General features: G+C 47.8%; 2 protein-coding genes across 14 annotated transcripts in view; one reads left to right on the forward strand and one right to left on the reverse strand.

Annotated features, from left to right (window-relative positions):
- CIT (citron rho-interacting serine/threonine kinase) overlaps positions 1–7,239 on the forward strand; it is a 140,667-nt gene extending 133,428 nt beyond the window's left edge. For 3 of the 5 annotated variants that reach the window (XM_084820535.1, XM_084820538.1, XM_084820539.1), the window contains 4 exons: positions 502–580; positions 696–875; positions 3,435–3,738; positions 4,133–7,238. In XM_084820535.1, the coding sequence (XP_084676661.1) occupies positions 502–580; positions 696–875; positions 3,435–3,738; positions 4,133–4,156 (587 nt within the window). In that variant the 3' untranslated portion in view covers positions 4,157–7,238. Of the gene's footprint in view, positions 1–501; positions 581–695; positions 876–3,404; positions 3,739–4,132 lie in introns of all 5 variants that reach the window. The other 2 variants (XM_084820537.1, XM_084820534.1) reach the window with 2 other exon arrangements.
- Positions 5,939–27,341, reverse strand: PRKAB1 (protein kinase AMP-activated non-catalytic subunit beta 1). 9 transcript variants are annotated; one of them, XM_084820546.1, is made up of 10 exons: positions 27,288–27,341; positions 25,078–25,168; positions 20,679–20,844; positions 19,409–19,575; positions 14,713–14,827; positions 13,343–13,436; positions 12,172–12,286; positions 10,733–10,866; positions 10,158–10,226; positions 8,755–10,079 (listed from the first exon to the last, which is right to left on the reverse strand). In XM_084820546.1, exons 4-10 carry the CDS (start codon positions 19,521–19,523, stop codon positions 10,002–10,004), a joined length of 720 nt encoding a protein of 239 aa, XP_084676672.1. In that variant the 5' UTR covers positions 19,524–19,575; positions 20,679–20,844; positions 25,078–25,168; positions 27,288–27,341; the 3' UTR covers positions 8,755–10,001. The 9 variants fall into 9 exon arrangements, with proteins under 9 accessions (XP_084676668.1, XP_084676667.1, XP_084676666.1 ...); XM_084820545.1 differs by having other exon boundaries at positions 27,055–27,341; XM_084820542.1 differs by lacking the exon at positions 14,713–14,827 and having other exon boundaries at positions 5,939–10,079; positions 27,055–27,341.
- Between the last annotated feature and the right edge of the window lie 202 nt (positions 27,342–27,543).

The raw sequence follows: 27,543 nt of genomic DNA on the forward strand, positions 1-27,543 counted from the left end.
GCCCTCTGGAAGCTAGGGGATAAAAGGACGTTTATTGCAGTCAATTCCTGTTCTTGGTGGTTTCTGGAGGGTATCCTTCCCACCAGTTCTTTTGCATGGAGCTTTTTTGTTTTCAGGCCCCTGTCTTTGGTACACCCAAGGCGGCGGGGACAGACTTGGGCCCTGAGGAATTTCCTGCTGCCCTGTCTGCTCCCTCTCTTGAGGGTTCACGTTTTTCTATTCGGTTCCCTTGCCGCACTTGGCCTTCCTGTCTGGGAGGGCAGGGAGTCCTTGCCCCTCGAAGGAGTCAGTCTCAAGTTTGGGCTTCCCTCTCTGTTTCAAGGGGAGGGGCTCCCCCCCAGGATTTAGAATGCCCATTGGAAGCCAGAAAGAACTGTGTTCAGAGTTTCCCTTTTCTTCTTCTTCTGGGCCTGTATCTGGACAAGAAGTGTCCTCCTCCTCTTGCACGTTCACTGCCTGGTTTCTGCTAATGTTGCCTCTTTGTTCCTGGCATGGTTATAGCCTACAGGGAGCCATATCTGTTTGTGACCCACTTCAACTCCCTCGAAGTGATTGAGATTCAAGCACGTGCCTCCCTCGGGTAAGTGAGAGCCCTGCTCGCCACTTGCCTTCCACGACTGTGGAGGCCAAATTGTTCCTCCATCTTGGCGTAAGGGCTGGTGTGCCATCTCAAGACGTGTTTCCCCCCTGCCCAGCACTCCGGCGCGAGCTCACCTGGACATCCCCAGCCCTCGCTACCTGGGGCCAGCGATTTCATCGGGAGCCATTTACCTGGCCTCTTCCTACCAGGACAAACTAAGAGTTATTTGCTGTAAGGGGAATTTGGTGAAAGAATCAAACAATGAACACCACCGAGGATCCTCTACCACGCGCAGGTAGGAAGTATTGTTATTACTGCTCCAACAGGGTCCATGGTGCTTTACAACATGAGAGGAAAAAAAGCCAGGCCTCTGTCTCAAGGGGCTCTAAAATCTGGCAGCGAAGAGAGAACAGGCAGAAGGGAGGAATGGGAGGAGCACAGCGACCAGGGAAGGACACGCGCAGTTGCAGTTTCATGTAGTTAGGTAGCAGTCTGATTGGCGGACGCTGGCTGGGGTGGGCTAAAGGTTTCATGGAGAATAGGATGGGTCAAGGCTGAGCAAAGCTTTAAAGGTATGGACAAGGAATCTGTGTTGGATTTGGAAAGGGTTAGTAAACCAGAGTGGAGAGTTATATGCTCCTAAAGATGGGAGAGGCAAATAGTATTTTTATGCATGCATTTTTTTTGTTGGTTTGTTTTTTGAAGAATTATGGGATAACTGAGACGGAGGTGTGATAAGGGGAGGGCCCTCAAAATAAGGGAGCAGTAGTCAAGGTAAGGGATGATCAGAGCACGGAGCTGAGTTTTAGCTGAGGTAATGCAGCAGAAGGAATGGATGTCTGCAGTATTGCACAGGACTTGATGACAGATTGAACATAGGGAGCAAAGGAGAGGAAGGAATTAAAGATGAAGCCAAGGCACCTTAGCACTCAGCAGGGCGAGTGTGTGTGTGTGTGTGTGTGCTTGAACAAATAGTTGCTGGTGAGAGGAAGGGCTGAAGAGGAAAGATGATCAGTTCAAACATGAACATACTAAGTTGGTGATGAGACAGCAAGGAAGAACTATCAGAAAGGCTACGGGGTGGGGAGGTGGAGCGGGATGTCATTGTTATAAAAGTAATACCAGAAGTTATGAGAATTGACAAGATAACTCAGCATTTTAAGATAGTAGGAGATCATGAATAGAGCCCTGTGGAACCCCAACAGAAAGGCAGGGAAAATGCTGGTGGAGGTTGCATTCATTGAGTACACATAGAACTGCCTAAGAAGAGTTGCAGAACTCATAAGATGTGGAAGGTTGTTAAGCAGAAGAGTACGATCGAGATAACTGCATTAAAAGTGCCCCATGATCTCCTGATGAGCAAACTAGCTCAAAGTGGGCTAGATGAAACAACGATCCGGGTGATCCACAGTTGGCTACAGAATCGGACTCAAAGAGTGCTTATCAATGGGACCTTCTCAAACTAGGGAGAGGTAACGAGTGGGGTACTGCAGGGCTCAGTCCTGGGCCCAGTGCTCTCCAACATTTTTATTAATGACTTGGAGGAGGAGGTGCAGGGAATGCTGATCACATTTGCAGATGACATAGAATTGGGTGGGATAGCTAATACTCGGGAAGACAGAAACAAAATTCAAAGTGATCTGGATAGACTGGAGTGCTGGGCAGAAAACAACAGAATGACATTTAATAGGGATAAATGCCAAGTTCTGCACCTAGGAAAAAGAAACCAAATGCACAGTTACAAGATGGGGGGATATGTGGCTCAACACTACAAGCGAGAAGGATCTTGGAATTGTTGTTGATCGCTAGCAGAATATGAGACAACAATGTGATGTGGCTGCAAAAAAGGCAAATGCTCTTTTGGCCTGCATTCATAGAAGCATCGCTTCCAAATCCCAGGAAGTACTAGTTCCCCTCTACTCAGCACTGGTTAGGCCTCATCTAGAGTACTGTGTCCAGTTCTGGGCACCACACTTTCAGAAGGATGCAGACAAGCTGGAGAGGGTTCAGAGGAGGGCAACAAAGGTGATCAGGGGACTGGAAACAAAGCCCTGTGAAGAGACTGAAAGAACTGGGCATGTTCAGCCTTGAGAAGAGAAGACTGAGGGGAGATGTGATAGCGCTCTTCAAGTCCCTGAAAGGCTGTCACAGCGAGGAAGGCCAGGATCTCTTCTCAATCATCCCAGAGTGCAGGACACGGAATCATGGGCTCAAGTGATAGGAAGCCAGATTCTGGCTGAACATCAGGAAAAACTTCCTGACTGTTAGAGCAATACGACAATGGAACCAATGACCTAGGGAGGTGGTGGGCTCTCCCACACTGGAGGCGTTCAAGACGAGGCTGGACAGCCATCTGTCAGGGATGCTCTGACTTGGATTCCTGCATTGAGCAGGGGGTTGGACTCGATGGCCTTGTAGGCCCCTTCCAAACCTACTATTCTATGATTCTATTATTCTAAGTGACAGACAGGTCAAAAGTAGAGAGACTTTAGATCTGCAACAGTTCTTTAATTTAAGTGAGGGCTGTTTCAGTGTAGTGTCAAGGGTCAAAGTCAGGTTACCCAGACTTGAAGAGTTGAAAAAGAGAAAGTTGATGCAGTGGGGGTTCGATTTACTATGCTGGCTGGGGATGATGGAAGTTGTAGTCAACACATCTGGCAGGCACCAGGTTGGGGAAGACTGCAGTAGAGCAACTTCTTTATGGAAACAGTAACTTCCTTTAGGGTGCAGCCATTTATTCTGCATGACTTTGTAGAGCAAAGGAAGGCAGGGAGAGTTTTATTGTTGTAAATAAACATGTAACTTTAAGGTTTTTGTCACTCAGCTGTCCACGTCCATTGTTTTTGAATGACAGCAGCCCAAACAAGAGAGGTCCCCCGACATATAACGAGCACATAACCAAGCGGGTAGCCTCAAGCCCTGGGCCTCCGGAAGGTCCGAGCCACCCTCGAGAGCCAAGCACACCCCACCGCTACCGAGAGGGAAGGACGGAGCTCCGCAGGGACAAGTCTCCTGGGCGTCCGCTAGAGAGGGAGAAATCCCCCGGCAGGGTCCTGAGCACCCGCAGGGAAAGGTCGCCCGGGAGGCTGTTTGAGGAGAGCAGCAGGGGACGAATGCAAGTGGGGGGTGCACGGACTCCCCTCTCCCAAGTCAACAAGGTAAGCTGTGAATTCTGATGAAGGCGCACATGAGCCATTCTGCACCACTTGCAGGGGAGAAAGGATTGCTGTGTTACACACTCGGCCAGTGTGTAAAATCCCTTCGGATACCAAATCCCCGAAGGGGTGATACTGTCCTGCCTACCAGAAAAATCTCTTCTATGAGGAACATTTGCAGAGAGCTTTTTGTACCAGGTCGCTGGGGAGCGTTCTGCATGTCCCGTGGAGCTCAAAACATTGAAAATAGTCTCCTCATTTTACCACTGGAATGTGTGTGTTCAAAAGAGCAGGTCGTGAATTTCAGTCCAGCACTACTGAAAACAATGCTGTTTCCTAAACACTCTGGTTTGAGATCCATCTCCTGAAGCTCACATCCCTTTTCTTTCTGTAACAGGTCTGGGACCAATCTTCAGTATAAGCTACACAAGCCTACCCTTGACCTTGAACTGCAGGAAGAACCAAGGAAATGTACTGAGGAGGCACACACTTCTTACTTAGCTGCCCAGCAAACCGACCAGTAGCACTGGGCCCAAAATGGTTCTGGCAACAGGATCCAATCCACCAGGACTCAAGTTGCTTGCAAGGATTGTTTTTGCATCTCAGTTTATTTTCCTACAGCTTCCTGCAGTTGGGTTTATTCTCCTCTCCCCCCCCCCCCGCTCCCCCTTTTTGGGCACTTTGTACTACCGTTGCTCTTTCAAAGCAGTTCATAAACTTTTTATACTTCGCTTTTAGCCTTTTACCAGCCCCATCAATGAAGTTGGATGGGATGGGGAATCTAACCCAAGTCTGAGAAAGGTGCAGCTATCAGCATTTGGGGAAAGATGCTGGAATTCTGGAAAGGCCTTTTCACCAGCAAAGGCCACAGTGATTGTGTCTCAGTACCCAGCATCCTTAGCTTCTGCTGCAGAGCTTTAGAGAAATCCTGATCAATTTAGTCCACCTGCTTCCAAAATGTTCTGGAATTTAATATTCCAAAAAACAAAACAAAAAAGCTGTTAAGTGCAGCTCTGTGGTGAGCCGGGTTACGGGGAAGGGAATGTCCTGTTTTTAACTATCCCCAAACATCCCTTGATCACACAGAATGTGGTCATGATCCACTCCTCTCTCCCTCTGCATTAAAGCAGTACTGAGGTGTAAGTCCTCCCCACGCCCCACCCAGGTTTTCTGCATGGCAGCTCCCTGCATGCTTACTGCACAACCATCATCCTGGCTGCGGTCTCCTTTTCAGTTGCTTTGCTCGATATTGTATCTTGTACCTCCCATGTTAACTAAACTGAAGCCTTTATAGATTATGCTGCAACAATAGCCATCATTGTTTACTGGGGAAACTGGCACTGAAGGAGAACGAGCTATGGTTCTTGATTCCACAACAAACAGAACTTCATGAGGCATGATGACATTTCCATCCCCAGCCAGCGTTAGGATCCTGTTGCAAACGTGTCACTGTGCTGCATAATGGCCAAGCTAAGGAGACGCTTTCTTGCCACAGTGGTGCACGCAGCACTCAGCCAGTCCGAATAACCATTACAAAAAGAGTAAGAGCAGGAAAACCGTACCCATGCCAAAAAAATAAAATAAAACCATCATGGTGTGGTCTGTACACCCCTCCTGGCACTAGAGACAGGCAATTAAACAGCTTTGGCAAATCCCAAACACTCCTCCATCACTTTTTGCCTCCAGCTGCAAGCCTTCTATTGCTTCTCATTCCTGGGTGTTGCTGAGCACCGAGGTAAATTACTTCCAAGTTAGGCTTTGGCCATTCAATTTGCTTTAGCTGCAAATTTTTCTCTCTCCAAGCTGGCAAGAGCAAATCCACCCTTCTCTCCTGCTTGTCCCTTTTGCCAGCTGGTGCTGCCCTACTGGAGAGGTGCCTAAATCTCTTTTGCTTCATCAGTGCCCTTCTGGAGGGTTTTGTGGATAACAGGGTCTGGTCTGTTGCATATCGGGCTATTTTATATCAGATGGTTTGTCAGGAAACATGCTGAGATTTCTGCCTCTGGGTCTGGGTGTCCTGAAAGGTATTTAAGGTCTTTGCATCTCATGGAAAAGTCCCTCATGACCTGAAAACTCGGCTTGTCGAGTCCTGAGAGTGTATATCTTGTGTCTTGTTTGTGAAATGCTTCCTGCTATAGAATAGCTCAAAGGACTGTACATATTTACAAGAAACTTTATATTCGTAAAAAAAAGGAAATCAAATCAGTTTCTACTTTTTTATTGTAAAGTGTGCTTTTTTTTTCAACCACCTGCCCTTCGTTTTAACGGTGGTTGCGGAAAGGTGTCTTCAGCTACCACTTGCCCTAATCCCCCAGGATCCCATGAAGAATTATCATTGTTAAATTTGCAAGCAGAAGCTTGTTAGCATCAAAGAGGTCTTAGGCATTATGACAGAATAGAATTTGTCTTCATTGCCTTTTTATTATTTTGGACAAGGGAAAGAAACAACAGGAATAATTCACACTCCACCTGGAAAGTATTGAACTTGTTGTTGAACAATAACCAAATAAAAACAAATTCACTCTGACTGGCATGGTGCAGTGACCTTTTCCTTCCTACAGGAGCAGCAACATCTGAGGCAGATTGGGAGCGGGTATTTTCCAGCATGGCCCCCTGCAGCCTTCCCAAGTCACCACTGCCTTTTAAAAAGGATCTTCTATTTGTTATGTACTAATTTTCACTTCTTGTCTTCCATCTTGGAGGCCTGTTGCCAGGCAAAAAAAGGTGGGATATGAGTATTTTAAATAAAACATATATGGCTCTGTAAGGGCTCAACTGCAGCAGTTGTTACCAGAAGACACATGGATGAGCTCCCCCATTAATGTAGGACAAAGCTGTCTGGCCTTCTGAAATCATAGTACCATTAACTGCTAAACTTCCAACTGTCATCATCAGCCCGGCAGTCTGTTAGCCCATCATACCTGCTATCAAGCCACTTGTCTGTCTTAAATGTTGAACAAGTCAGCGGTCTCGGCAGACAGATAGGCAGGAGCAGATAGGCTCGGCAGCGGTGTCCTGGAATAACAGGAAGAGTTCAACTACCTTTCCCTCTTCCTACCTGGTGCTGTAACACCCCCAAAACTTCAATTTTTAAAAACCTAATTCCATCTTGAAACAAGTAACACTAGGCGAGAGAATGCGAGTTCAGACTACTATGTAAATACTTCTATTTTTAAATTAAGCCAGTTTATACAGGGTCTGATGTATTCTTCTACAGGGATAGTGTGTGTCTGTTACAAGCTATCAGCTTGCGGGAGCTGATCTGTGGCTCCTGCCAAGTTGAGCACCTAACCTTCTCCTGGCCTGCTGTGGGCAGGTTACCAGTAAGCAACCCCTCACCCCTTTGGTCTACATCTTGCTCATAGTGATGCTCTGCATTAAAAACCAAACTGCTTTGACTTCTGTTGTGCCTAATCTTGAATGTATAAATGAACTGCAAGCTTGTTTACAAATGTTCCTTTATTTTTCTTTGACTGTGCAACAAAATATACTTACTTAAGACTCACTGTTTCAGTCCTGTCCATGATGAGATTTTTAATCAAACTGTGATTCTTGGGAACCTAGTCTCTCCCTCTCCCCAGCCTTGGTACACTGCTCTCACTTTACCTATTATTACCGTTACCTCTAGGTGTAATGATTTGGGGTCCTGATTCTGTCAGGGCCCAGTCCAAATAGATAGAAAACAGATTGAGAATATACAAGGAAAGCTCCCACCTCTCATTAGCCAATGAAGATGTCACAGCTGGGTCTTTATCTGGGTCCCTTAGATAGACAAGAAGTCATTCTCCAGGCTTGTAGCATGCTTTCCCCCATAGAAAGCCTGTGGGTTGGATTTTATAAGTGCCTCTCCCTAGTTCAGGAGCTGACAGGCTGGTCAGAAGGGGCTTCACTTGCCCAAAGGTGCTCAAAGCATGGCAGGCTGGGAAATCAATCACCCTTTGCCTGAGAACAGGGTGCCAGCAGGGGAAGGCAAGTTACTCAGTTCCTCCATGAGAATCAAGGCACAATACTCTCTTAAGGGGATGAGGTAGCTTGGCATAGGCCTTGCAGCTATAAAGTCTGTTGACATATGGAGCTATATTTGCTTGATACCAATTAGCTTGAGAGGGGCCTACTTTAGGTAGCTAAAGCCTGCTAAAATCTACCACTATGTTAAGCTACACAAGTCCCTAGGCAGCTACCAACAGTGTATAGGACTGTTGTGAAGTCCACTTCATTACTCACCAACAAACTCGCTACACTAGGAGTACAGAAATGTATTGTGAAAATGGTGGAGGAAGGTTGGAATAAGCAAAGCTGTCTGCAGCTTTGCATTTCTCAATTTATACATTCCCAGAGTGTTGTGGTTGTGCATTATTCTGCTTTTGCTGGTGGTGGGAAGGGTGCAGATGAACACGGCCTCTGAAGGCTCATCCCTGACCACTAGAAAGCCTATTCAGCTACCCCCATGGCTTTTGCCTGACAAGTGCCACAATGCTTTTACCATGTCTTGGCCCCAGTGGCTTCAAAGTTATCAGGCTCGGTGGACGCACTAGAGCAGTGACAAACCCAGGCTTTTCCACAACTGCCACACTAGGTCTACATTTTTGCCAAGCTAGCTGCTCCAACCTCATCAGTCTGTGTGAAATATATTGCCCCCCCCCCCCAATGCATCACTTTACGCTGCGAACATTCACTATTTTGCTGTCCATCCACCCAGTTTGGAGAGATTACTTAAGTAGCCAAACCTTCTAGGTGGGTAGCTCAAAGCCATGGATCAGGAAATAACTCGTCTGAGAGGGCCTCCAAAGCTGATACACAACTGATAGTTGCGACCATTACATTGGCTGGTAGCTTGGCTGACTTGCATGAGTGGTCTGGGCTGAACAGTTACCCACACTAAGCTATGAGCATCTTGTTGGCCTCCAGATCTTTATGGAGACTGCAGCTGGGAAGGGTCCTGTGTATATGTGACAGCTGTGAGGAAAAGGTTTAACATGGAAACCTTGGGGGATGGGGAGGTGCAAAAGAAACATTCCTACTTTGTTCCATATATTGATTTATTTAAAAAACAAACTCATTTCGGAAGAGGACCAATAATATAAGAGTAAATACAGGTTAAAGTGGATGTGAAATACCGTTCCCAAAAGCACTCTGGAGGCTATGTAGCGATGCCCCCACTTAGCTACTCGAAGCAACAAAGCTGCCTGAAGGCTTCAGAGGATTGCTTAGAAATCGGAACAGGTGCAAAAGCACACTGGCTCCCTTGGCTAAAAGGCACACACTGGTTCCATAGCAGGCTTGGGAGTGCATGCCCCTAGGGCGCTGTCACATTCATTGGCATTGGAGGTGAAAAAGTGGACAGCAGACTTATAGCTGGGCTGGTCCCTTGGTCAGCTCTTGTAAGGTGAGGCTGCAGCACCTGGCCCCCGAAGCAGAGCAGCAACACCTCTCGGTGTGCTCACCTTTGGTTCTTTTCATTATGAAGATTAGCTGTGGGGGGAGAACAAGCTATTCTCTAGACATTAGCAGGGGGAGGGCATGGGCTAGTAGGAACCAGTGGGTTATGCCCCAGAGCTCTACAGCAACATCTGATTCTTGGAACCACTTTAATATTCATTTACTAGACAAATGAGACCCACCAACCTAATTCTGTCAGTCTGGTTACAGTAAACTGCAAGATTAACAGGCACAATCCTTTCAGCTGAAAGTAATGAACACTGGTTATCTTTGCCAGCAATTTGAAGCCTGGCATACATCTGGATTACAGAGGCAATTATTGCTGGGTGGTGGTGATTAAAGAACAAGTGATAGCATCTCAGTTCACCCGCCAAATAGCTAGAGCAGAAAAAGCTCTGTTATACCTACTGGCCTATGAAAAAGCACCACTACTTAAGGAACTTAACAATTAAGGGCACCTGTTACCAGCAGTAGTGGTCTATCTATTCTAAGTGACCTAGTCAATTCAAGGATTTGAAAAGGAAAATGAAACCCCCACGCTTGGCTAAATGTACCCTCCAGTTCGACTGTCTTCAATTTTTTGCAGGTGGGTATTGCAAGGCAATCCTCAAAAACTCACGTTTCATTGGCAAAACTGAGTATACCTGCTTGGTGGTCTGAAGAATATCCGCAGCAGAGGAGAGAGACAGTATGCAAGGCAACTATTTAACAAACTGGGGCTCTTTTAAAAAAACAGTATGATTTGACCGCAAATCTGCTGCTGTTTCAAAGGGCACGTGTTGGGTGGGTTCCCTCTGCTGCCCCATCAGTCCAGGTGCCGTCATGACTCATATGGGCTTATAGAGCAAGGTAGTCACATATTTCTTCTTGTAACGGTGGGTGGCACTGAGCACCATCACTCCATCCTAGGGAAGAAGGGGATACAGATTAGCAGACCGAACCATCAAAGTCAAAGCAGCTGGCCATGAGTGAGGCTGTCTTACCTTGATGGAGAGCGCATAGAGGTGATTCAACATTACGTGGTTAGGCTCGGGAAGCAGAGCTGGATCACACTAAAAGGACAACGACAAAGAACAGACAGCTAAGCCAACTATTATTTAGGAATTTTAATTCAAGACCAAAAAGCCATCGGGTGCACAGCAGGACTCTCGGGTGCACCTGCCAGATACACAGGCATCCTGGTTTCTTAGCATCAATCATTTTCAAAGACAAATATTTTTATTTCTGCAAGAGCTCCCCCTGAAAACAGTGAAGGAGCTCTGAAGAAAACCAGATACACTTGGGTTTACATCCAAGAACCTTTCCAGGCCAATTCAAACATTCACGGTTTCAGTGGGGTGGCCTTCTCACAGGACTGTGGCACCTCCATTTTCAGGTGGTGAATCCCCCATAAAAGCGTGTCACCTCAGAGAGAAGATACGGTAGCAATTTTCAAACAAGATACTCCCCCATGTGAAGGCAGAGGAGGCAGGAGTTTTTCATGAGAGCACCACACCAATTTAACTGGCCAGTTTTGACTGGACCTTCAGTCTATTCCTATATATGCTTCTCTACTCACCGAAATCCCAGTGTCTTTGTTTAGGATAACCTGCAGTAGATGTGGAGGAAGAATAGGGGGAGACTTGAATCGTTCCTCGGGCTTACAGATATAAGGGTCCTGGTGGTAGGGTCCAGGCGGTGAACTTGACAGCTCTGCCAGGGGGTGGGGCAGAAAGAGAGGGAACATGGTTAACCTTGGCCTATTTGGGGGAGAAAAAAGTCTACGATAAACTATTTCTCATTTCAAGGAGCAGTTTGATTCCCGAAAAGTTTTGAGTCAGAAGTCCATAACCATAACAAAAGCTGACAGGCAGAACCTATGTAAAACAAAGAATCACTAGAACTTAAGTGAGGCCTCTTGCTGCTGTGCATGCATCCTATTCCAGTGTTACCCAAGAATGGTAAAAAGTCTGGCAATAATTCTGGGAGTTTTAAAACTCCCACAAGAAAAACCCTACAGCCACCTGGGCAAGGCCACAACATTGGTTTCTGCTTTGCAGGGCCAATGGAGGCACTGGTGAGGGCACTATGTTGGGAATGTTTAGAAGGTACCAGCTGAACAGGCTCTGGCAGCCAAGCCCGGTGCCGGGCAATGGACCTACCTTTCAAATTCCCGCTCTGGTACCTGCCAGCAAGGCCATTCCTGTCACTTGGAATCTGCGGACTGGGGAAGCGTGTGGGAGCCAACCTCTTTGCCCAAGCTGCAAGCTCCATGCAAAGGGATTACGCCCCACTCCTATGAGCCAGTCAAGAAATTAAACCAAAAAGCCCCCTTTTGCCTTAGTTTTTTTTTAAATGTAGAGTCTGAGGCAGAACTGAAAGCCAAGAAGGCTGGTAGTAGGCACATACCAGCTTTATAATTTCCTGCTTAGCTAGGGTGAGTAGCCAAGTAACAGATGCACAGGCCTGCCCCACTCTGTCACTCCTGAGATAGCCTGGGCAAGGACAGGAAAGGCACTCGAGCTTCTTCTGCCAGAAGTAATGTGATGCTAGCAGTCTTTAGAGAACATGGCTGTATCCCTTGGGTCAGAGAGACCGCCTGCAGGTTCTCCTAAGCTCATGGGCTTCCAAGCAACTGGAGCAGGAAGTGGGCAACCGACACAGCAGCATTTGCTTGCCTCCTAGCCTTCAATTGTGCTAGATTCAGAGAATGCATCTCCTGCACTGGGGAAGGCAACACAAAGACGACTCTCCTGCATTTTGCAGAATTTCCCATGCCTTGTGGTCAAGCGACGGAAATGTAGCGAGTCTGGAAAAAAGCCCTGTAACATTTAACTGTGTGTGCGGACCACCACCCCGCCAGGAAATGACCAGTATTCAGCGAGAACCCTGCTTCTTGAGGAAGTGACAACTACTAAATCCTGGGGCACAGATAACATAGTATCCATACATATGGAGATAAACAGAAATATGTAACAAAATTCCCCCTGCCTCTTTTAGCCCATTGCAGATGCTTACCAGACATGTCAGAGCACTTTTGGGAGTCCACCATTAAAGCATCAAAAACTTCAAAGTCTGTTTTCTTCACCTGAATAACATTGTTGACAGTCCCCAGCTGGCTGGTTACTACAGGCTAAGAAGGAACAGATGGGCAGCTTATAAAACACGAACCAACACAGCTCTACTCACTGTAGAATGTAGCATCCTTGGCACAGGTTTCATGGCTTAGCTTTCTGGAGTTTTAAGGTTTATTATTATCTGGAGCAGGGCTGGGCAACTCTGAAGTGGCTAGGTGCCAATTTTTGCTCCCCAATCCCTGCTAGACATACACACACGACCACCACAGAATTTCAATCAAAAGCTGCATTTCTGCTTTTTTTAAAAAAAAGTATGGTAACTACATGCCTTATTTTAAAGGCAAATCATGCCCGGAAGAGCAAGATTCACCATTAAAACAAGGTGCACACTCACAGCGTGTCTCGTTTTAAAGGGGAAATGTGCAGAGCTTTGGGAGTGGTGGGGGACACAAAACAGGCTTGGGGACTACATGTGTTACCCACCCTTGATCTATGGCCTGCAGCACTATTCTCAGGGCCTGCTTGGCCAAGACAAGGACGTAGGTGAATTCGAGAAGGGGAGCACTCCACTGGGTTGTGACCAACAGCAAGTGCCACATTTGTTCATTGCACGAAGAGAAGTTAGCAGCATCAGTTATTGTTAGGGCTGGTCCACACATACTTGCAAGCAACTTTATGACGCAAGATCAAGTGATGTCTTTCAGGTGTGAATGGGCCATCACAGATTTATCACCTTAAATCAGGGCGGTTGGACTCCAATTCCCATCTACCCCAGCCAGCATGGTCTATGCTAGAGGATTACAGCTTCCCCACTCCTGCCACAGATGAACTTTCACACGGCAAGTCCAACGCTTTTCAATGCACCAGACAGGTCACACATTCAAGCTGCCAGTCAAGTGCAGAGCAATCAAATTATGCATGGGCACATATGTATGAAGCAGCCCTTTACCATTGCTGTACAAGATTACCAAATTATTTCTCATTTATTTGAAAGGTTTTTCCCCCTTTCAGGGCAAGCTGCCCTCACAAAGTGGCTTACAATATTACAAAAACGTGAACATACAAATTACAATTAAACAGACACAGCAGCAGCTAACGAGTAAGACTATTACCTCTGCAGGATCGTGTGTCCACTGACCATCCACATAGAACTTGTATTGGTGTTCACCTTCGGGGAGATCAAGGATTGCTACAAAATTTTTGTGGCTGCGAATGAGAGACAGACACACACACACACACACACACACACACGTAATCTGTTATTTTAAAAAGAGGATTAACTACAACAAAGGAGGCCAGAAAGTAGATTGGGATCTACTGGTAGATCTCATGGTGAACTGAAGTAGATCAGGAAGGATTTCTGACTCTCAATTGGTTAATAGCAGAGCAGCAAATGACTCGCCCCTACCTTAAATTATGCTGCTGAAATAAAGAAAGCATGGAGTAACCTGGAGTGGATAAAGGACTGTGAGCTCTATTCAGTTCTGATAGTCAAAATAAATCCCTGGGCTCAAAATTCTTTAATTTTAAGTGTATGTCTTTTGCACCTGGCTCCGGTTAGTGGATCTCTTGGTTTCTAGCAGAAAAACAAAGTAGATCCCACAAGCCTGAAGACTGCCCAGTCCTGAATGACAGAATTGCAAGTAAAGCCTAGAGAACGGCCCAACTGGTCCCGTAAGGATAACCTCCCCTTTCCAGTTCTACGGATATCCCTTTCCATTCTCAGTATATAGCAATCGTGTGCTTGGGCGCACCCTGCAACCAAGCCCCGAACAACACTACCTGGGTCCTGCTGCTAGAGGCTGAGGATACACAGCAAAGTTTGGTTGCAGGTTCCCACTGCTCCTGGCAGACAACTCCTAAAAATGAGCATCGGTTTCAGAACCAGGATGTGATGCAGTCATGGGACCGTGGCTCAACCCCATATGGGCATGCCCGAGTGGCTCTTTGGATCCTGGCCAAAGACGGCAAACATCACAAAACGCAAAATGTCTAGGACAATCCAGGGAACCCCTTCGACTGGATTCAGCAGAATTCTCTAAATGCACCTAGACCACCTGAAGCTATTGGATACCTACCTCAGACAGGCAAATTCTTTCTCAACCAGAGACAGGAGAGTGGTCAGCAAGAAATGAATCCACCCTCAGTCTAAAAAGGCGGGGGCAGGAAAACTGGCCCCTGCCTGGGGAGGAACTCCTTCCCAGTGTTGATTCTGTCTTGTGGCAGGAATGCAAAGTCCTGCCTACCCCGTGATTCCAGAGCATCAAGACCACTCTACTGAGGATTACATTCCTCAATCTCACGAGCTCGAGATTTCCCATGCTTTCCTCTCTGTTCACTTACTAATGGAATTACCCCCAGGGGCAGGGGTGGAAGGTGAGTACAAAGACACCAGGGCTAAAGCTGCTCTCGCATCTAAAGCTGCTCTTGCTCTCCTCACCTACTTGATGCCCAACCAGTAGATTCCAAGTAGGCACCCTACCTCTCATCGGCTCCAGGCCCAAGGAAGGAGTGAGGATGAGGGCTGGATACTTGGAATCCAAAAACTTGAACAGCAGCAGATCTCTTCCTTGAGGTGAGAGGAGACAGGAGGCGACCTGCCAGAGATGGCAACAGCTGCCTGAGACAGATCAGACCAAGGGCCTCATCTAGTCCACAAGCAAAGCATACAAAAGTGATGGCTAGCAGCAAGCAGGACTGCTACAATAAGCCCAGAATGCTTCCACCTGGCTCACAGGCAGAAACGGCCAGAGAAAGATGGAAGGGCTGGTCCACAGATGCATATCCATCATTTCATCACTGCAACGTCTGGTGTATGTGAGCAGGTCACCACAGGGAGATCTTCCACAAAAAAGATGCAAAAGGGATGCTGTTCAAGAGAGGTGGTTCGTACTTTCAGCTGCGGGTCATCAAATGTCAGACCACCAAGGGGCAGACAGTCATGGGTCAGAACTTAATGGAAAACCATGACTTCCCACCACGTGAACAAGCCACAGTGAGCCTGGGGCTCTGTGTGGTGCGGGTGTCATTTCCTGTGGACAGCCCTGCCTGGTTAACCAGAGGAGGCGCTGCCCCCAAGTGAAAGGCTGCCCAAGCCTGGAACCTCTGAAAACAAGAGATTTACAGTATGTCTAAATTTTCCTTTTTCACCAACGAGAGCAGGGTCAGCGAACCTTTTTCAGGCTGAGGGCCAAATTCCAATGTGGGAAAGGTCTCAGGGCCACATTCCAGTGGTGAGCAGGGCCAACAGTGAAGTGGGTGGGGCAAAAAGTTGACCTGAATAGCACAGCACAATCCTATGCATGTCTATGCAGAAGCAAGTCCCACTAAATTCAGCTGAATGTACACAAAAAAGCATGAAGCAATCCTATGCATGTCTACTCAAACTGCATCTCAAGTTAAAAGCCACAAATAACAACCAAGAGTAACATTTTCTGATATCTGCAGCCCCCCACAAGCAGATGTCACCCACCCTTCAGTCCTAATTACTCATAAGTAACCATGAATACCACCCAGAAATCCAAGCCACAAGTAAAATCCAGCGTTGCACTTTCAAATATCCATAACCCCCTCCATACAGAAATCACACAAAAGGGAGGCTGAATTAAAAAAAAATTCTTTGAGGAAAATGAACATTTAAAACACATGTGCAGTCCAATGATATTTTTAAATGTCACCCCCAATATAGCAGGCAGTAATTACCTACTGAGGTTTAGACCAAATGGGAGCATCAGCAGGTAGCTTTTAGCCGTGACCAAGCAGCAGCTCCAGAGAAGAATAAGCCCCAATTCTTCCTTTCTCACCCACACCCTGCTACTTCCGATAGCTGCTAAGGAATAACCAGTGCTTCAAAGAGTGAACAGCGAAGGATTAGCAAAGACCCCCGCGGAGAACAAAAGAGGGCTTCCGGAAAAGCAGGAACAGTACTCATTAATCCTCAACTGTTGGCTCTTTGAAGCCACTCTGCAGATGACCGACGCCGGAACGCGTGGAAAAAAACAGAACAGGTTCCGGCAGCAGCAAAGACACAAAACAAATAAAAGATCAAAGGCATGGGAGTGTGCCCAGTCAGCGGAGCCTTGTGGGCTGGACCGAGGAGCAGGCCAGATTAGGCCTAATGGCTGAATGATCCCCATGCCTGAACTCGAGTTTAAACAAACCACAGTTCCTGGAGCTTGGATGTGACAGAAACTGTGGCTTGTTTAAAATCAGAGGCAAAAGCTTCCAATCTCTGCACAGCCATGAAAAACAGGAGGGAAAGGAGGAGCCCAAGGCTCATTTTGGCTCCTTCACACAGCAAGAAACTATGGCTTCCTGTTGTGTCTAAACTGGGCCGCATGCTGGTGAGCTAGGCCTAAGCAAAACCTGCTTCTGGCTACTACCACACCGAGCGGTTCAGCTGCTAACATTGCCTGACACAAGCAGAAAGACACACAACTCCCAAGAACTGAGGAGCATTCAGTGATGGAGGGTGTGAACAGTTTTACAACAAAAAAAATTTCTGCTATTTTTTTCCCCATGGGCTTCTTTCCCCCCACCAGAGAAAAGTCTTCCATTTCTAAAAATGCATTGTTTCATAAAATGAATTAGGAACATAATGAGTGAATCCAAGAGCCAAACTGGACAGTTTCAAAGTTGTAACTGCCTCTTTTCAGGTGACTCTCCCTAGAAGCGTACATACATGTATAATTAATTTTGGTGTACTATAACTGGTATAAAAGTTTCCCCCTTCAAAGTATGCTGCTAAGCTGTTTTAAGACTTTAAATTTTAAGTCTTAAAATATTTACAAGTATTCAAATAAAAATTATTTCCACATAAAGTTCGAATGTATTTGAATATATTGTTTAAACCCCAGTTAAGTGTTCTTTATTGATTCCCCCCTCCCTTTCTCAATGATTTCAGTTCAAGTACTTTCAACTATTGGAAAAACGTCGGCGAGATTTATATAAGCACGTAAACTGAAAATGGTGTACTGTTTTAAAAGTTTTGTTTCCTAATATATAAATCAGACATGCTAGATCAGATCCCAGGAGCTTTAGGGCAGACATCTCCAACCTGGTGTCCTGCTGATGTCCCATGATGGGAGTTGGAGTCCAACATATCTGGAAGGCACCAGGTTGGGGAAGGCTGAGTTAAGGCATCAGAAAATTTCCCAGAAAACTTGTATCACTGGCAGCACTTTTCACATCCTAGCTAAGCTGGGCGCTTGACGCTACTGCTTGCAGGCTGGATGTTTTCTGGTTTTCACCCTGTTGGGGAGGGCAAGAGGATGTGCCATTAAACATTTGGGAGGGGCCCCAGCTCAGTGGTAGAGCACCTGCTGGGCTCAATCACTGGCATCTTCAGCTGAAAGAACTTTAGATAGCAGGACATCTTACAGTAATGGTTTTAGCTGTTTAAATTGTTTTAAAATTTTGTATGTTAAAGATTTTATATTGACTGGATATAGGTTGAGTGTGGCTTGTCACTGAACCATGGGTTGTTGAAACATGGGTTATCATGTTGTCTGAACCCTACTGTGCTAAAAGCCATGGTTTGTTAACCACGAACAACCCATGAAGGGAACCCATGTTTTGTTGTTGGGCTGTGAACTGCGGGTTGTTCACCATGGTTTGTTATTGTGGCTGGGTTCAGACAACATGATAACCCATGTTTCAACAACCACCCATGGTTCAACCTATAAGCAACCCTTGAGTATGGGTTATTGCATTGCCTGAACCCGGCCAGTATGTTTTTATTGTCTTGTATTTGTGGTTTGTAATTTTTATGAACCACCCAGAGAACTTTGGCTATTGGGCAGTATAGAAATGAAACACATCATCATCATCATCTACACAAGACCCTGGAGAGCCACTGCCACTCACAGAAGGATCAGTGTTCTGCCTCGGCACATGGCAGCTCCGTTCCTCTCGAAAAGTTATCTAATCTCTGATTAGATAACTACGTCACAAAACATCATGCAATGCTGAACTGCTAGCATCAGCATCATTTGTGGCCACGGTAGGATGCGTGGAACAATTCCCCAGGGATGCAAAATTACTCCATGCAAATGGCTTCTCCAGTCTCCATGTTGGTGAAAGACTAGGCGAAAAGCACATTCACATACACGCACCTAGAACTCGCAGTAAGAGGTCTATGTGCTCTGCATCAAAAGGAAATTAGAACACTATACGAAGGTAAGTCAAATTTTGTGCATGGATTAAGTTATACCGATTTGCACTCTCTCCAACTCATTTTGCCGTCGTCCCCCCACACACACACACACACAATTTTTGCTATTGTGCATTTTGACATTCAGTGAAAGATTCCCCCTATACGCTTCCAGAGGCTTGTTTGGCAGGGAGGCCCTCTCCCAGTTGAAGAATGAACTTCAGCAAAGAATAAAGATCCACTTCTAACGTTCCAAAAATAGAATTCGATGGAAACTGGCAAGTAACTATGAGTGGCCATCTTGAAACACAACACAGAAATGAGAAGGGCAGGAGACACTGCCACCCCCAAGTTTTAATCATGCTTACTATGGGGAAACTCTACCACCCCCCTATTAGAGCCACTAGCAGCCATAATGGGCCAAGACGTCCTCCTCTTTTTGAGCAGAAAGAGCTTTCACAATAAGCCCAACGCTCCTTTATACTCCTCTGAGTCACTGACAGGAACAAGGACCTATGCAGGAAACCAAAGCCCTTGACAACTCGAGACTTTATTCAGCAATCCCTCTGGCTTCTACGATGTTATCAGCCACTAATAAAAAGTCAGTGTGGTGTGGATTAGGACTGGGGAGATCTGTGTTCAAATCCCACTAAGCCTTGAAACTCACTGGGCTATCTCAGGCCAGTCGCTGTCTCTCATCCTAACCTACCTCACAGGGTTGCTATGAAAATAAAGGGGAAGAGACCATGCGCACCCTCTGAGGTCCTTGGATGAGGGACGGGATTTTAAAAAATATAACAATAGCTAACATGTTTCTAAGCATATAACAGCTAGAAAGTTGGGGCGTTGAGTTTTTCAAGACTGAGCCATGCTCCTTTGAAAACAAAGGCCAACAGTATATTCTGTGCTCCTCCGATTCTTGTGAGAAGTAGCAGCAAGTACAGAGGCCTGGCTGTAGTACACCCTCAACTGCAAGTGGACTTGCCAAGATGGCACATATCACAGAGCCAGTTGCAAAGAGGCTTACCTCCGTGTAAGTGGAAGTTTGCTCCAGTTGTTAAAAGACCCTGATAAAAAAACCTCTTTGCCTCCTCCAGTCCAGCGAAAGACAGTTGGCCGAGCTTGAGTGGGAGCTTTATCATTCACCTCCACATCATGCTGCCAAGCCAGGAATTCTTCTTTCTCAACGGGAGCCTAGGAACACCAGACTTTCCTCAACAGAGAAGCTTCATTATGATCATTACAAAACATCAGAGGGAATAAAAGGGCACCTGGAGACCTCTGAGGCCCTGTTATGTGCTCCACCCCTACAGCAGCTTACCCCAACCTGGTGCCCTCTGCATGTTTTGGACTACAACTCCCCCAAGCCCCACCCAGCATGGCCAATGGTCAGGGATTATGAAAGTTGTAGTCCGAAACATCTGGAGAGCACCAGGTTGGAGAACGCTGGCCTAGAGAGGTGAGGTTGGTGGGGGTTCGAGACAGGGCCTTTTATGCAGTGGCACCCGTTGTGAAACTCCCTCCCAGGGGGAGTTTAAGTTAGCCCTCTCACTATTGCCCTTTAGACAGATGGTAAAGGCGGCACTGTTTTGCTGAACTTTCAGTGATTAATGCTGCGCCTTGATTCTGTAACTTCATGAGGACTAGATACATAGCCATTTCATTCCCCCTTACCCCATCTTTCCTCTCTCTCCTTCATCCTCTGGAGAGAGGGTTGACAGTACTGAACTGAAGGAAGCAACATTTGGGGTGGCAGAGAGTGTTATTAATTAAAATATGGGGCAAATGGGGGGAGGGTGAACTTAACTTAAAATTGCTCATCAAATTCATTAGTGTTTTCAGCTCTAAATGTGTGTAGCTCACAACACATAAGTGAAATAGGAAGTGTCTGCAAAATAGGTTTCTGTTGACACCGAAAACTCAGTTCAAAGGAGTTGTTTTGTGTGTTGGGGCTCAGACCCCACCTCTGCCTTGTACTCAGTCTTTTGGGCAGGTTATCTGCCTTTGTGACTAGCCACACCTCCCATGGCAGCCAGTTTGGGGCGGTGTCCATGGGCCCAAAAAGGTTGCCTACCACTGTTCTAAGGGACACAAAATCTAATAAATCTCCACGTAAGAAACCTCAGATGTAATACTTTCCAGGCACCATTTGAAATCAGTAAACAAAATGGCTCTTAGAGCTTCTACAAGATTCTGCAACCATAAACTGGAGCCCCTCATCCTTCACTATGGAAGCGTAAATGCTTTTTGCAAGGCTTTGCCAGCTTACAAGGACCAACACCACAGTTCATGTCTACCTTTATTTCCTCAGAATGGAACAAGTCGGCATCTTCGGGACTGTCCATCAGGATCTTCGGCCTGTCTCCTTCCTTCCCAGAGCCGTCTCTTCGAGGGGTCTTATGGCCCCCCTGACGCTCCACTCCAGCACGTTCGCTGCTTGTGTTTCCCATTGCTGCTCAGATTCTGAAGGCAGCCACAAATTACTGCAATTAGTCACATCCCAAAACAAACAGATGCTGTACAATCGACATACACAAACCACTGCTCTAATGAACATTCGAAAGGAAAGGAAATCACCAGGGGGAAAAGGCAGGAAAAGGGCAGTGACTTAACTTTGAGCTGAGTTTAATCTACCTCACAGGGTGGTTGTGAGGACAAAATGCATGGGAGAAGAACTATGGTCACCACCCTGAGATCTTTTGAAAAGGGGCAGGATGAAAATGTGGGGTTTTTTTCTAAATGGAAAGGCTCCAAATGCTTTAGCCTATCACTGTAGGCCTATAAGTTGTAGCACAATGTCTAGGAGAATGAACAAACATGAGGTCCCTAGTTTATTTATTTATTTATAACATTTGTTTCCCGCCCTATATCACTAAGATCTCAAGGCAGCATACAGATGAAATCAATTTAAACAGGATAAAACAATAAATAATTTAAACAGCTAAAAGAATATTAGACCATTAAACAAGCTAATACCAATTAGAAAATCTAAAACAATGAATAGTTAAAACAGTGTGCAACTTAAGGAACTTCAATTAGCCCTCCAAGGCTTTGTTGAAAAGCCATGTTTTAACTTGGTGCTGAAATGAAACTGACATCTGGGCCAATCAGGCCTCCAAGGGAAGACCATTCTACAACCGGGGTGCCACAGCAGAGAAAGCCCTCTCCCATGTCCCACCATAGTATATGTCTCGTACTGGTGGGACATAGAGGGGGGCCCCTCCGACAGATCTCAGTCCTCGGGCGGGCATATATAGGGAGAGGTACTCCCTCAAATATCGAGGTCCCGAGCCACTTAGAGCTTTAAATGTCATCACCAGCACCTGAAATTTGAACCAGAAACGTATTGCCAGCCAGTGCAATTCCTTTAGAACTGCCATTATATGATCTTTCCATGATGTTCCAGTCAACAATCTGGCTGCTGCATTTTGCATTAGCTGCAACTTCTGAGTCATCTTCAAGGGCAGTCCCACGTAAAGTGCATTGCAGTAGTCTAATTGGGAAGTTACCAGCGCATGCACTACTGTGGCTAGGTTATCCCTGTTCAGGAAAGGCCATAGCTGGCGGATCAGCCAAAGCTGGCCCCAAGTACTCTGGGCCATGTAGTCCACCTGGGGCTCCAGTGCCAGGAATGGATCTAGGAGTGCTCCCAAGCTGTGCACCTGCTCCTTCAGGGAGAGTGCAACCTCAGAACTCACCTGAGATGAGTTCAGATCTAACCTCAGCTATGGGCTCACTTTGGTGGCCTAGACCAGGGATGATGAACTTCTTTCAGCCAGAAGGCCGATTTCAATTTTGGAGAAGGTCTTGGGGGCTGCATTCCAGTGATGTGCAGAGGCTGAAGGCAAAAGGGGCAGGACTAAACATACAAAAAACACCATCCTCTTGTAGCTTAAAGCTCTTACTGCCAGGAACTAAGCATTAGGAGAGGCATTTCAACCTTTCAGAATGGGGGGAAAATGTACAAGAACCAGGAAACCATCAAACAATCAGTGGTTGTGGGAAAGGGAGTGGGGCAGGGGGCATGTCCATCTGGGGAACCACAGAGGGCTGGATTGGGACCCTGGGCCTGAGGTCCCCTCCACTTTGGGCTAAACAAACCACCATCTCTCCGCCTCAAGTGCAATATGGGATGATAGCAGTCTTCAGGGTTGTTGTAAGGGTTACAAATAAGAGTTACTTCTCCCACTGCAGGTAATAAATTAGCATAACAACGTTAGGAAGGTATCACTTATCATCACTGTTGTGAATGATCACTGGGCACACATCTTGGTAGCCAGCCAGTGGTCACTAGTGGCTGTTCCCCTCCTGATTCAGGACAGAGGAAAGGATTTGCTTGAAGTCATCCTCAGCTTTTGCAGCACTAAGAACCAGGGAACTCAGCATGACTGAAGGGAGTGTTTGGAACTTCAGTCACGCTGAGCACCCTGCTTCCAAATGCCCCAAGAACATAGGACAACTTCAGGCAACTTCCAGATACAAAAGAAGAGCAGGGGGCTGTCCCCATGGGACTCACTTAGCTTCCAAACCATCACTTTCAAGGGGATCCAAGCAGCATTAGGTCAAGACTAGGGATGGGGGAGAATTTCTCCCCGAAACTTCGGGGGGCCAAGTGCCAACGCAGTCGGTCCTCCGAAGGTTGTTCGGGGAGAAATTCTCCGCCCCCACCCCCGGGATGGGACTTACCTTTCACGAATGTCCCTCCCGGCGGCGAGTCCCGGCGGCGGTTCGGCAGGTCTTCGTCAGGGGCGGCAGCCGGTCTTTCGACCGGCTGCCGCCGCCGCCATTACAAGTAAAAAAACACACGCCCCTGTGATAGGCTACGTAACGATTAACATAGCCTATCACAGCTAGATTTGCAAAGTCAGCCGTGATAGGCTACGTTAATCGTCACGTAGCCTATCACGGGTGACTTTGAAAAGAAAAAAAAAAGCGCGTACAGCTAATGGCGGCCCCCATAGGGAGCCGCCATTCGCGTTCCTTATTTGGTCCCTGTAGTCTACGTAAATCTTTACGTAGACTACAGGGACCAAATAAGGAACGCGAATGGCGGCTCCCTATGGGGGCCGCCATTTACGTACGCGCCTTTTTTTTTCCAAGGTCACCTGTGATAGGCTACGTGACGATTAACGTAGCCTATCACGGCTGACTTTGCAGATCTAGCCGTGATAGGCTACGTTAATCGTTACGTAGCCTATCACAGGGGCGTTGTTTTGTGTTTTTTTTTCTTTTGAAGTTCGCGGCCGGGGAGACGGGGCGCTTCTCCCCGGCCTGAATTTCGGCCGGGCGAGGCAGGAAGCCTCCCCCCCCCCCCAGCCTGAACTTCGGGGGGAGCAGCGAAGCGCCTCCCCCCCACCGCCAAGCAAGCTGTGAGACCAGGTAAGTGACTTTCGTGCATCCCTAGTCAAGACAAAACTCGGTCACCAACGCTGGCAACTGCATTTGTGGACTCCTATCACTGTGCTTATATTGCATTCCTCTGAGTTTGCACAGAAGTATTACAGACTGTTCCTCTTGCATTTTATGGCCTTTCGGCTCCACTTTTTCCTCTGCCCGCACGCGTGTGTGTGTGTGTGTGTGTGTGTGTGTGAGAGAGAGAGAGAGAGAGAGAGATTTAGGTGGTCAAGCACCTATTTGTTTGGTAGAGGAAAGGCTCACCCAAAAGTAAAGGAGTGGTTTCCACATAAGGGACCCCTCAGGTATACAGATATGTTTGTATATATTTGTATTTAAAGAAAAACTAAGGAAAGCACACAGACACAGAAAACACCCCAAGGAGGACAGAACATACCCAGTGACCCTCCAAGGGAGATGGACTGTTGAAATGTATTTATTTAAAACATTTCTTGGTAGCCTTTCAGGGCAGAAGCCCTCCCAAGATGGCTTACAGCAATACATAAAACAGTTAAAGTATTAAAAGCAATAAACACATAAAAACAACAAAAGCCAACAATAAAACCAGCAACAACGGCATTAACAGCAAAAATACCAGCCTTTCAAGAGAAAGCCACATTAAAACACTATGTTTTCAAGGCCTTCTTAAAAGCCTGCAATGATGTAGCATGGCAGACCTCCGATGGCAACTTGTTCCAAAGGTGTGGGGGGACACTGCAGAGAAGGCCCTCATGTGTCGTCACCCACCTGACTGCCCTCACGGGTGGACAAGTGAGAAGGGCCTCTCTTTCTGATCTTAAAGTGCGGGCAGGCCGATATGGGTGAAGTCGGTCCTTCAAGGAAATTGGTCCCAAACCATTTTAAGGCTTTACAGGTCAAAACCAGCACTGTGAATTGGGCTCAGAAACACACCAGTAACCAGTGCAGCTGGCACAGTATAGGCGTTATGTGATCAAATCGCCTTGCCCCCACTAATACTCAGGCAGTTGCATTATGCACAAACTGGAGTTTCTGAACCATCTTCAAGGCAGCCCCATGTATAGCACATTATAATAGTCCAGCCTGGACATCACTAGTGTGTGGATAAGTGAGGCAAGGTCCATCCTCTCCAGATAGAGCTGCAGCTGGCATACCAGCTTAAGCTGGTAAAAAGCACTCCTGGACACTGCGCCACCTGGGCTTCCCCAGTTAGTTCAGAGTCCAGGAGGACTCCCGGACTGGGTCTTTCAGGGGGAGTGCAATACCATCTAAGGCCAGTTGTAAACCTCCATCCAAAGTAGCTGGTTTCCCAACCCACAGTACCTCTGTCTTGTCTGGATTAAGTTTCAGCTTGTTCGCCCCCATTCATCTCAAAACAGCCTCCAGACTCTGGTTCAAGAGTTCCACAGCCTCCCTGGGATGTGCAGATGGAAACGAGAAGTAGAGCTGAGTATCATCCGCATACTGATAACATTTCAGCCCAAACCTCCTGATGACTTCCCCCAGCAGTTTCATGTAGATGTTAAAAAGCATGGGGGACAAGAGAGAACCTTGTGGCACCCCACAGGCTAATGGCCATGGGGTGGAATCGAAGTTCACCAGCAGCACCTTCTGAGACCGCTCCTTCAGAAAGGACGGAAACCACTTTAAAGTTGTGCCTCCCAAGCCCAATTCAGATAAACGATCCAGAAGGATACCATGGTCGATGGTATCAGAAGCTGCTGAGAGGTCCAGAAGAACCAACAAAGTTGCACTCTCCCAATCCATTCCCTGGCATAAGTCATCAACCAGGGCAACCAAGGCTGTTTCCATCCCATAACCAGGCCTGAAACCTGATTGGAATGGATCTAAGTAATCATGTTCATCCAAAACAGCTCGGAGTTCTGAGGCTACCACAGCTCCAGGACCTTGCCCAAGAATGGCAAATTTGACACAGGGTGGTATTTATTTATTGCATTTATATCCCACCTTTTTTCCTCTTGCAAGGAACCCAAGGTGGCTTACATTCTCCTCCTCCTCTCCATTTTATCCTCACAACAACAACCCTGTGAGGTAGGTTGGGCTGAGAGTGTGTGACTGGCCCAAAGTCACCCAGTGAGCTTCCATGGCCGAGTGGGGACTAGAAACAGTTGTTTCATAGCCCTCAGCAACTTGGAATACCATGGAGCTGACGTGGTTCAACGACTAGGTCGAGGATGTTTGGGAGCAAACATATCAATAGCCTGGGTCATCTCATTCCGAGCGGTGACCAGGACCTCAGCAGGACCGCTGGCTAAGCCTGCAGGAAAATCCCCAAGAGACCTAAAAATCCATCCAGATTCATCAGTCTTGGGGGGGACAGGGACCATCAAATTAGGTCCCCTGCTCCTGCAGAGGTTACAGGTGGCCTGAAGGTCAAAACTGATCAGATAATGTCTAATAAAATCAGAAGCTGTCAGTTGGGGAAAAAACAAAACGAAAATGGAGAACCCAGTGGGTGGAGGGATTGACCCGCCTGAGCTCCTAACAGTTCATATAGGTGCTGGCAAACAATACAGGCGCTGCACATACGCATGTATAAAAATATAAAAACAGTACTATCAAAACTGAGCAGAAAGTGAAAACTCCACAGATCACCCTGAGCAGCTTGGAGGAATAGCAACATAAAATGAGGAGGAGGAGAGTATCTATATCTGCCAATTGAGGCCAACGCTTCATCCATGAAGCCCATGGAAGCTTTTTCCACAATAAGGTTTGGATGCAGGATCTGTCTTCCACTAGTGGAAAGGCCCCCACCTGCAGGGGGTCCTTCTGCTCAGTTTCTGCCCCCCTCGCCCCCCATTCAGCATTCCTCTCTCTGTAGCGTTTATCGCAACACCCCTACGAGGTAGGGAAGTGAGGCCGAGAGACGGCGACTGGCCCAAGGTCGCCGGGTGAGCTTTAGCTGGGGGGGCTGCTGAGGGGAGGAGGAGGCGCGGAAGTCCGCTTCCGTCGGGGCAGTTCATCCGGCGCCGATCTGGATCCGACCCTCGACTGGCGAGATCTGCGCGGCTGCCTTCGCTGCGAGGGGCGGGGTGGCCGACCCCGCTCCCCTCGCTCGCACGTGCGCGCGCGCGCGCTCCCCCCCCCCCGCGAGCCGCTCTGCGCAAGCCCCTGTCCGCGCTCTAAATACCCTCCCCGGCTCCGCGCCCCTGAGGCGACAGGCGAAGCCCCGCCAGCCAGCGGCGCCCGGGGCCGAGAAGGGCCCCCCCTCACCTCCAACGCCGCGCGCGGAACGGGGGGCCTCGGGCCCGCGCCCTTCCCTCAGCCGCACCTGCCTACCTCGCGGGGTCGTTGTGAGGCGGGGAAAGGGGGGGGTGGGCCCCACCGGGAGGAAGGGCGGGATAAAAACGAGGAATAACCACACGGCGCCCGCGGAGGTGGGGGGGATGACACTCTGCACATGCTCGGGTGCCCCGCGTTAGAGCGGAGAAGGCCCCGAGGCTCGGCCGGTCTCTTCCCGCCACGGAAACGGGAGGGAGGGAAGCCCGCGCGCCCGCCCACGCGCGGCTCACCGCCTCCGCTCTTCTCGCCTCAGGGCTCCCTCAGCAACGGCCGCTTCCGCCTCCTCCCCGGCCGCTTCCGGAGACACTTCCGGTTCCGGCCAGGCCCCGGAGGCGGGGTGGGAAGCGCGGTTCTTAGCGCGCAGGCGCGGCGCGCGGCGGAGTAGAAACAGACGGAGGGGCGGGGCAGAGGAGAGCGCGCGCCGGCCGGATTTAAAGGGGCCGCGCCGCCTTTCCCGCCCGCCCGCTCCTGCTCGTCGCCGCTCGC

This window comes from Heloderma suspectum, chromosome 13, assembly GCF_057233095.1.
Source record: "Heloderma suspectum isolate Gila_16-S chromosome 13, 16-S_ref, whole genome shotgun sequence".
Taxonomy (NCBI): domain Eukaryota; kingdom Metazoa; phylum Chordata; class Lepidosauria; order Squamata; family Helodermatidae; genus Heloderma; species Heloderma suspectum.